The following is a 10,732-nucleotide window of genomic DNA, read 5'->3' on the forward strand; positions in this document are numbered from 1 at the left end:
CGAGATTGAACGAGGTATTGGGATACCGACGATCGAGTCTCGGGCAAGTAACGTACCGATTGACAAAGGGAATTGTATACGGATTGATTGAATCCTCGACATCGTGGTTCATCCGATGAGATCATCGTGGAGCATGTGGGAGCCAACATGGGTATCCAGATCCCGCTGTTGGTTATTGACCGGAGAGGCGTCTCGGTCATGTCTGCATGTCTCCCGAACCCGTAGGGTCTACACACTTAAGGTTTGGTGACGCTAGGGTTGTAGAGATATTAGTATGCAGTAACCCAAAAGTTGTTCGGAGTCCCGGATGAGATCCCGGACGTCACGAGGAGTTCCGGAATGGTCCGGAGGTAAAGATTTATATATAGGAAGTCCAGTTTCGGCCATCGGGAAGGTTTCGCGGGTCGCCGGTATTGTATCGGGACCACCGGAAGGTTCCCGGGGGTCCACCGAGTGGGGCCACCAATCCCGGAGGGCCCCATGGGCTGAAGTGGGAGGGGAACCAGCCCCTGGTGGGCTGGTGTGCCCCCCCTTGGGCCTCCCCTGCACCTAGGGTTGGGAAACCCTAGGGGTGGGGGCGCCCCCCACTTGGCTTGGGGGGAAGCCACCCCTTGGCTGCCGCCTCCTTGGAGATTCCATCTCCTAGGGCCGGCGCCCCCCAAGGCCCCTATATAAAGAGGGGGGAGGGAGGGCAGCCGCACCCTTGCTCTTGGCGCCTCCCTCTCCCTCCGTAACACCTCTCCTCCCCGCTTATGCTTGGCGAAGCCCTGCCGGGATCCTGCTGCATCCACCACCACGCCGTCGTGCTGCTGGATCTTCATCAACCTCTCCTTCCCCCTTGCTAGATCAAGAAGTAGGAGACGTCTTCCCAACCGTACGTGTGTTGAACGCGGAGGTGTTGTCCGTTTGGTACTTGGTCATCAGTGATTTGAATCACGACGAGTACGACTCCATCAACCCCGTTCTCTTGAACGCTTCCGCGCGCGATCTACAAGGGTATGTAGATGCACTCCTCTCTCCCTCATTGCTAGATGACTCCATAGATTGATCTTGGTGATGCGTAGAAAATTTTAAAATTCTGCTACGTTCCCCAACAATCACATAGTATAATAGACAAGTATTGGGTCGATCAAGTATGATCATTCTTCTAGCGTCATACCCTCAATGTTGTTTTAGGACTTTCTTTACATTTAAAGATATCCTAAGATCCGGAAAACGTGATCACCGACAACACTTGAGCCAGTCTTACAGTTGAGACCAAGAACCTATTTTATTCTGTTTATCATTCCACACGTGCATATGAGTTTTCCACTGAATCGCATATTCCATGATCATATCAGTTATAGCATGGAATATAAACTCCTAACTATGAATATGGAAATATAACAATACAATATTGTTGCCTCTAGGCCATATTTCCAATAGTCATAACTGTCCATGATGAAGATAAAGTAGGAGAATGATGGGAAGAGACCCGCCATGACATGCCCTGTGAAGAACACGGTCTCCTTGGTCACCAGGCGAACACCCCTCGGCCTCGGCTGGCCGAGACAATCATCATTTGCACCTTGTCAAGCACCTACTGGCTCCAGATTCGGGATTGGGGGAGAAGAGCACCCCTGAACCATGACAGAGGCGACCAAGTGGTGCTACGGGTGGTCGACGTGGGGTGTTGCGAGCGTTACCCTTCACAACCTTGGAAGTAGGCTTCATGGGGGCCATAGCCATAGTAGGAGGGAGGTCGAACAGAGCAAGCGCGAATGGAGGAATTTTCTTTGGGAGGAGGATTGGATCTGGTGGATGGCCCAGCCAGGAACGCCACATTATATGGAGGAAGGCAGAGCAATGGCTTGGGGTCTAGGAGTGGGGGGACATCCCCATTTTTTGACCACACCCTCTATTGGTGGAACAGGGCAACGGTTTAGTAGTGTAGGCCAGTGTCCTAGGAGATGCCTTGATCCAGGCAACACTCTATTCCCAACTTGATAGGGCCGGTGCCTATGTCAACCTCTTAGGAAAGCCCGCTATCACTTCTCGTCAACTGGAATATGCTCGGGCAGTGGGGCTGGGGTGTGTTGTCGATGGGGGAGGAGATGGGCCCCTGGCTCCACCCTATAGAAGCAACCTCAGTGCTATCAAGATCAAGATCCAAATGCGCATGCTAGGGGGGCAAGCACGTCGAGCACGAGAACCCACTAGCGCAGCCTACCTCCTGCTAGGATCGATGGGGCTTGTCATGAGAGCACATGTCGTTGGCAAGGGTATTGATGTTAGGGGACGTAGGGGAGTGGGCCACATGTTTGTCTTGTCCCGACCCATGTGAAAGGACGCGTGATGGCAAGCCGAGGGGGGTGCAGATAAGCCTGCAATAACATGCGTCAAAAAGGGGTCACCTCTAAGGGTGACACCCTTGTGTGTCTAGGCCCCAATGCATCGTTCCCTCGATGTGCATATAGTAGTGGCTCGCCATGATGTGTTGTTGACATGGCCGGATGGTGGGGGAGGGGGGGCTCCATGCCACATATAAAGAAAGACCACCGTCGTCCAAACGGACGAACCCCTAAACTATAACACTTGGAGATTAGTGCGATAGTTCTAAGCATGGAGCTCTCTCGATACATAAGAAAGAACACACATCAGGAGAAGGGTGTGGTCCAAACCTAGGTAAATTGTGTCATTGTGCTATGTGGAATGACTATAGTGTTTTAACCCCAGGCCAAACAATCTAGGATCTCTTTCTGAGTTCCGATCTCGACGGTCACCCATCAAGATCAGGACTATGCCATATTTTCTAAGCTTCGAGGCTACCCACATGTTATAATGGATATAGATTGTGAGGAATTGATCAATCATTGGACTTCTTGCAACGGCTCTTTGTCGGTTATTGCACCGATTCTCTTAAAAGTTGGTTAGCTAGCTTCACCTTTTTCATGTTTGATGATTCAATGTTTAAACACGTTGCACATCTCTCTCGAAGCCTCTACAGAACGCAAGAGGCGACCAGGAGGAGCGCCAGGTTTCCTGTTCTTTCGCTAGCAACCTCGCCACTCCTACCTGTCTCTAATGGCCTGCTTGGCCTCAAGAGGTGTGGGGGGAGCTCCAAGGAAGCACCGGAGTGTAGATGGTTTCCAGGAGGCACCGTTGGGACGCCGGCATTGGTGCCACGTCAAAATAAATGTGCCCCGACTTTATATGTGTTGCGTTAGGGATTCTTACTCTAGCGGAAGCATGTGGGTCCGTGGTTCCTCCTGCTCCATCTCTGCTTCGATGGCGTGCTATGATGAGGACATCAATACCATTGTTACATCCACAGCCCCTGCTGCTATACATACTGGACCAATTACTAGAGCTCGCGCACGCCAATTGAATTATCAGGTACTTTCGTTTCTTGGTAACAATTCTAATGTTCATGAGAATATGATGCTGCCTAAATTGGATACATTTGTTTTGCTTACAAATGAAGGGCCTAGCTTGGACAAGAAAGATGAACCTTGGAGCAAGTTCAAGCATGGAGATGATGGCATGCGCAAGGGGATCAAGAACGGAGTTACAAGTGATGATTTCAGGACTTTGAAGCCACCATAAGGAGTGCATGAAGCCTTGGACGAAATATACAAGATGCCACTTCCTAAATTTCGTCCAGAGGCTATTTTAGGTGTTGCGTCACCTTATTATTGGGCCAGGCCCATGTATTTTCGAAATAACTAAGTATCGGCTGTTTTTAGAGTCCGTATGTGTGGGGAAACAAGAGTTAGGTTTGGTTTCGGACCCCTCCTCCAAGGGCCACGAATCCCCCCCTCTTCCTCCATATATACAGCCCTTAGGGCGTCATTTAGACTTTGGGTTTTGTTTAGATTAAAGTTCGCCATAGCTGCAACTTCGCGCACTTCTTTTGTGTTCAACGACCAGACAAAGGCGTCATAGAACCCCACCTTGATCAATAAAGTTTTCATTTTATATTCGCAATATCCAGATTGCAATCTCAGTTTCTTGCTTGTTCTTCGTTTGCTCGCAGGAAACAGGCCCTCGTGGTCAGGTTGATCGTGCTCCGGCGTGGTCAATAACCCTCGGAAGTTGGTTTAGCGATTGCTAAGGCGCAACGTCTCGCACGTTCGTAGTCGGATCGTCAAGGTCGACTCCCACAGAAAACAATAGCCACCATCTCATCAAAACATCGGGACACCTTCGCCTCTATCATGCTGTTGCATGGAGTTTGGGAGCGAGTGAGTATTAGGAGTATTGTGCAGCAGGCTTTAACCGGTGGTGCAGCTTGGGGCAGTGCTGATGGTGTCCTGCTTGGGCTGGATGGAATCCATGCATGGCTGGCAATGATTCTGGCTTGTGGCGGAAGGGCTTGGCTTCCTTCAACGAGGCGGAGTGGCCTCGTCCCCAGGCCCGCAACGCTCGGGGAGCACATCCACTATGGCCATTGCCTCCGGCCAATAGAAGATTTGGGAGCAAATCCGGCTTTTCGGAGTCGGTGGCTGCTGCGGCTCACTAACGCCATTGTGCAATGGGTTCCTTCAACTCCAGGTGAGCTGCTCATCCGTGTTTTTTCCGGCCTCCAGCGATGGTGGCTGGCCTTGACGCGGCGAAGCGGTAGAGTAATCGGAAGCAGAGAAGACTAAGGCTGGGTTTGCAATTTTTTTTGTTTAGGGTCCTCTGTGATGTATGGCGGAGCCAGCTATATGGCTTGCATCCTCCCTGTATTTCCGTATTTATATGTGTGCTTCGTATTCCCGTATTTGTATGTGTGCTTTCTAGGTTATGTGTAATGTTTTCCGACTTTTATAAATACAAGTAACGTATGCCTACGGACATAGTTTCAACAAAAGAAAAAATCAGCACCTAAACACGGCAGCCAATCTGTCGGCCCCATCTATGTGCAAAATATGTCTGTGCACGGATGGTTACCGAAAGTAAATTTGAACTCGGCACCACCCTGATCACAAGCCTGCTAGCTGACTTTCCTAGGATATCTCTTGCTGAATAAAGCTCTTTAAATTCCCAGTGAAAAAATGGACGCTGATAATGATCACATGTGTGGTATACTAGACATCCGTTCACACACTGTGTATGGTGTAAGCAGGAGGTAGCCCACACGGATTATGTGCGGGCGAATATTAGAATTGCCCACACGTGTGGGCGCAGCTACTTCGTGCCACACGCCCAACAAGTACTGCTCATCCCACCTCGCGCGTGTGGCACGAAGCAAAAATGCCCACACGTCCTGGCGCAGCTACGTTGGTTACCCCGTGGGATGTCGCTTTAGTTGCCATCCGGGATGGCAAATGTAGTTGTAAAAGCATGACAACTCCCTTTGTTTTGTTAACTATAGTTGCCATGTCTAATGTATGGTAGTTGCGGCGTGCAATCAAACCATAGTTGCCGTGTGTGCTTATCTAGTTGCCATGTATGGTTAATCATAGTTGTCATGTATGTTACCTGGTTGCCACATACGCGCAACTGCAGTTGCCATGTACCAACGAAATATAGTTGCCATGTGTGTTTATTTAATTGCCGCATACGCGCAATTGCAATTGTCATCTATCACCGTACGAGCGTCGTGTGGGTGAAACGCGCGTGGACTGGTTGGTGACTGTGTGGGCGGGAACTGGTTCGCGCACACGGCGCAGCTGGCAAACGTGCGTTGCGGGTCGTGTGGGCGAGCGCTCTAACGCCCACACAACACGCTATGCCTACGTGGCACTCAGATTTCTTTAGGATTCATGCAAAACAGAATCAAGGTGGATCAAGGTGTGTGAGCGATGTGCAAACATGCCAAACGTGTGGATGTTATCATTTGAGAAAAAAATCCTCGGTAAGGTCATTCAGGAAGTTCCCCCTAAGACGACTCCCATACTATTTTTTGTGAGTGAGACCAGTTATAGGAACACAATAATTAGAAGAGAAATTACAACAAGATTTATAAACAATAGTAAAAACAAATTGAGCAACCGTCAGGAGCGCTGCCCTTTCATCAAGGGAGAAATATGTACATTTTGGCATGTTTGAAAAGGGGACATGCCAAACAACAAAATAAAAATAAAACAATAGAATGGATAGATGATATACAAGTTGCTGTCTTACAAAAAATATGATTCAGACTTTTCTTTTCTTGCATTCAGACTGTTGTGTCAACCGGGATGAAAATATTTTGTTTAGAATAACCACCGCTAGAATGCGGTTCTTAGGCAACTGCCTATAGTCAACACATTCATCTTTCTTTTGACGTCACACTCCAAGAAACATATCGAACAAGCAAGGTGTGACGAGATATGATTGGACTATAACGTGCACTACATACCCAAGAAACAGATTGCAGCAGCTAAGCATTTAAATGTGGGGGAGAAACTACAGACAGCATCACGAGCATTGCCTCCTTCCAATCAAATAAACATAGCTGCACAGGTTTTGCCAACAATGTACAAATATACCACCAATCAACTAACAACAATGGTGTCTGTATGTCCTGCATGCACAGCAATCTGTACAAATCAGCCTAGCAACTTCGGGCCACCAGCCACCGGAAGACTTGAATGAGTAACCGAACCTGATCTGGTGTTCCAAGTTCTAACTGCTAGCATCTTGGAAGAAGTCGGCTGGAATCGACGGCGGGCAGTACTTCTTCGCTACAAATTTGTACTAGGGGAACATATGGAGAAGGCCAATAGCAGTTAGCATCAAAGTAGAAAGGGAATTAAATGCTTCCAAATTACTGTTGACGGCACTCTCTCACCTTGTGTTGGCTGTACTTTTCTCTAATTGCAGGAAGGTTGCTTCCAAGGCCAAAACAGAAAAGCCGGTGTAGTACCTTTACACAATCGCGTAATGTGGATGGTTTGTATTGTGTGTGATAGGAAAGAGTGGTATTCTGCTTCAGTTTCAAAGAGATATGAATGTTACATGTGCAGCCCTTGAGGGAAAAAAGGCTTAACAAATAAAATCCACAAGAACCTAGAAGGTTGAAAGCATATATACCCAAGGATTCTTTGTTGGCTTAAGGATAAAATTCGCCAAGAAAATTGAAGAGGCAGCTATCAGTGAAGGTACATGGCAAAGTAAGCTGTACTCCAGAAGTGACAACTCAGTAATGTAGCTAGCTAGGAACTCAAGATGCAAAGCTGGGCCCTGCAGGAGAATAGGTTGAGTAAGCTGGAAGACCACATTGCACACAGGACTGACTGTAACTGTAAATAATTGAAGAGAAGCAATTACCTCATGACATACTTTAGCAGCATGCAGAAATCTCCTATTGTCAGAAATAATAATATATTCAGTGTCAGTAATTATGCTTATGTGTATAAATATCACAATAACAGAGAATGCTACCTCAAAAAACATTTTCCTGTAGGTGCAGTCATCTCAAACTTCAAGCAACCCAGGATAGAAGCTTCCATTCGCAGAACCTGTGTTATCTGTGTGTTACGAAACAAAACAAGATCATAAAAAAATATGTAGAGGAAAGTCAATCGGCAGGGCCATAGACCTCATCCTTTATGTATGTATTGTCGGTAATATAGCAGAGCTCTTCTACTTGGGGTGGACATATCTCTTCATACTTACTGAAATTTGAATATAAAGCATATCAGAACAGAAACAAGAAAAAAAAAGAACTTAATACAACAGAAGAGACAAATTTAACTCGATGGATCTTACGCGGCTATAAGCAAGCAGGCGACACCAAGTAACTGCAGCTTATCTCGATTGATCTCTTTGCTAGAAAGATACCGATCAATATAACTGACTGTGAGGTATAAGGTTTCAGGAACAAGACGATATTCTTCTGTGACCTGAATTGAGTAGGGCAAAAAGGTAACCGATTAGAAGAAACATTTTTGTGTGTTGAGCTTCTGAAACCTTTTTTCTAGAAATGCTCACTTCCACAAGCCAGTCTATAAGTACTGCCCTCATGCTTGCGTCAATATCCTTCTGTGTGGTTTCCAGAAAATCTGGTGAAGGCCTTTTCTTGGTCTGCTAAAAGACAAATATAACATTATAGTAGGGATAGATATAGACAGGCGGTCTGCAACTGCTTTAGGAAGAAAGCAAAGACATGGACAACACGGATGATGGAGCAATGCATTGTTCCATAGAGATGTGAGTGAATGAGAAACAAGACATCTATCAACATACTGTATTTCTTGTTCAAAGACGACAATATTGAAAAGCTATGTGTGCTATTGGATTTGTGAATTAGAAGCAAAATTCTTCTATTCCTAGCTCCCAATTGATGCATCCCTTCTACACACAACGAAGTGACATCTTGTGTAGATAACAATATGCATTTACTTTGCAGGTGTGTGCACACTGCAGAAATTAATTGTTGCACAAAGTATGCAAACATTAGGAGTTCCATATGAACAAGAATCAATCACCTCAGCTTCACGCAAGTGCTTGTAAATGTCACAAGTAAGAGTTGAACACAATTCTGGATCCTTGCAGTGCGTTTCAATCTCAAAGATATCGTCATTTTCGATTGGGGTAGGACAATGTTTTCTCCATCTAGATACTGTAACAGTAAAGAAAGAACAAAAATAAATAATTATACAACACAACAGATTAGAAACCTAACCAGGATTACTGTGACAGGCAAACAAACCTGTGGTATCCCTATTGTCAGATACAGGAAGTTTATCATTCGCACAACGGCGCAAGGAAGTTGCCACTGAAGAAGCTGCATTGTCAAGGAATAGAGGACCAGGGCTTTCCACTGAATTGCATGTTAGCATATCGTCCTCCATAGAAACAGAATCATGAGACAGGCCGGGCCAACTGCCATGGGGTGCCAACGTAGGCACAGATGGGCAACAAACGTTCTCCTTCTGAAGGGCATTGCCATGGTGCGATATTGCTCGCTCAAACCGGTCTAAAGTTGGTTTTGTGGCAGAAGCCACTTTCCTATTCACGTTGGGAAGGCCAGCAGAACTCCCCTTCTTCACATAGGCTACTGAGTTGGATGAACTCGATTTCTGCAATAAGAACAGACTCAGTGAAACAGCACAACCAAAGAGAACAATCACGAGACAGGTAATACATAACGAATCACCAATGGAAGATTCAGAAGCAATCAGAAGATAATAACAAAAACATAGGCTGATAGCCAGTGCGATTGTTAGAGTACGTAATGGGCCTAATGGAAACATTTGAAACATTTGGCACATTTGGCACAACAGCGATCTACTACATTTCGGAACATTTGGCACACCGAAACATTTGAAAACCCTAACTGACAAGATTAGAAAAGCAGATGAAACAAATATGTGCAAGGAAATGTTCAATCGGGGCCGGTGGAACAAGCAAAAGACATTACACTATACGGCACAGAAAATTTCGTTAAAAACATAAAATAATCGAGTACTTGTCGTGGAATTGACGGAGACAGGGGAGGAATTGTACAGGGGCCAGTAATAAATACCGGGAAATCTTATAAATTATGCATCAAATTGATCAAGAAGAGGGCAACCCGCGAAATGCCATAGCAGATTATTATCCAATAAATCTGCTCAACAAGTACGGTATGTATCACATCTAGGATACGTCTCAACATGCCGTCCCCTTGTAACCAACGAGAATCCAAGCAAAAGCAATTGCCGCCGCGAAAGGAACAACCCTGATCTCGCAACGAGCCATACCGCATCGGCCCTGCCGGTCCTCCAGCCGGCAACGTTGGTGAGATTTCCCAGGGCGGCCCGCTTGTTTTCCAGCGACGCTGCCTTGGCAGCCCTAGCGCCGGCGGTCTCCGCCGTGGCCGACGCCGACGAGCGGCGGCGGGCGGGCCGGCTTGACATTGAAGCGGATGCGGCGAACTCGGTGGGGAAGGCCTGAGCTCGCCGAAGACGAGGAGGAGGAGGATAAGACGAGACGCTGTGTGTGAGAGCCACTCTCTCGATCTCCTCTTACGAACTAGGGTTTGCTGCTATTCCAAATTACAAGCATCTGGCCGAAGCCAATCCGTTCCCCGCCAACTCTCCTCTCCCTGGCGAAACTGAACTACAGTGTTTCGACCGTTACATGGTGCAGTCCGGGCCGAGAAAAACGTGTTTCAAGGCCGATTTTAGCTGCGGCCCAACAGGTCCGTTTAATCAACCTGTAAAAATAATTCTCTAAAGGACTGTGCTAACGTTTAAAACTAGATCTCATTTTGATATGCTCCGACGATTTTTTTTAGTACAAAGTTACCATGCTGTGTGTTACGCAAGTTATCATGTCGGTTGTGTATAACTTATCATATTGTTTACACATAAATTATCAAGACATAAAATATAGGTCTTGTAATCTTCCCTTCACATGCACATGGAGGCATGCATTAGAAGGTAAAAAAACGGATGCATCCTGAATTGTACATATTTCAAAACTTTAAAATGTCTTATTACTCAAACTGTTGGTCTAATCAAAAAATCGTTTTTACATAAAAAAATCCACTGTGACGAGACCTACAAAACCAAATCACATGTTGATATGTTATGATGACTTTTTTGTTTGCTAAAAGTTATCAGGCCTAGGCCAAAAAAGTTATGAGCTCTCATGTTTGTATATTATCATGATATTTACACATGATTTATCGTGATACGTTCTTAATAATTTTTCTCAGGACAAAGTTACCGCGGTGTTTGTGTATGAGTTACCACACTTGTCATCCGTACATTACCACGCTGTTTATACGTAAGTTATCGATGACATGTTTCAAACAACTTCTCCTCCCCATGGGGTCAAAGTTATCGCGGTGTTT

At 46.2% G+C, this 10,732-nt stretch overlaps 1 protein-coding gene across 2 annotated transcripts; it reads right to left on the bottom strand.

The window, feature by feature from the left end:
• Window positions 1-6,123: 6,123 nt before the first annotated feature.
• Window positions 6,124-9,990, bottom strand: LOC125522004 (cyclin-A1-4-like). 2 transcript variants are annotated; one of them, XM_087517649.1, is made up of 12 exons: window positions 9,636-9,990; window positions 8,603-8,972; window positions 8,379-8,512; window positions 7,882-7,974; window positions 7,660-7,793; window positions 7,490-7,565; window positions 7,333-7,409; window positions 7,219-7,252; window positions 6,982-7,131; window positions 6,740-6,874; window positions 6,554-6,645; window positions 6,125-6,472 (listed from the first exon to the last, which is right to left on the bottom strand). In XM_087517649.1, exons 1-11 carry the CDS (start codon window positions 9,789-9,791, stop codon window positions 6,574-6,576), a joined length of 1,431 nt encoding a protein of 476 aa, XP_087373775.1. In that variant the 5' UTR covers window positions 9,792-9,990; the 3' UTR covers window positions 6,125-6,472; window positions 6,554-6,573. The 2 variants fall into 2 exon arrangements, with proteins under 2 accessions (XP_048543191.2, XP_087373775.1); XM_048687234.2 differs by having other exon boundaries at window positions 6,124-6,645.
• Window positions 9,991-10,732: the final 742 nt, after the last annotated feature.

The sequence above is a fragment of the Triticum urartu genome, chromosome 1A (assembly GCF_056163025.1).
Source record: "Triticum urartu cultivar PI428250 chromosome 1A, HENAU_Tu73, whole genome shotgun sequence".
Classification (NCBI taxonomy): domain Eukaryota; kingdom Viridiplantae; phylum Streptophyta; class Magnoliopsida; order Poales; family Poaceae; genus Triticum; species Triticum urartu.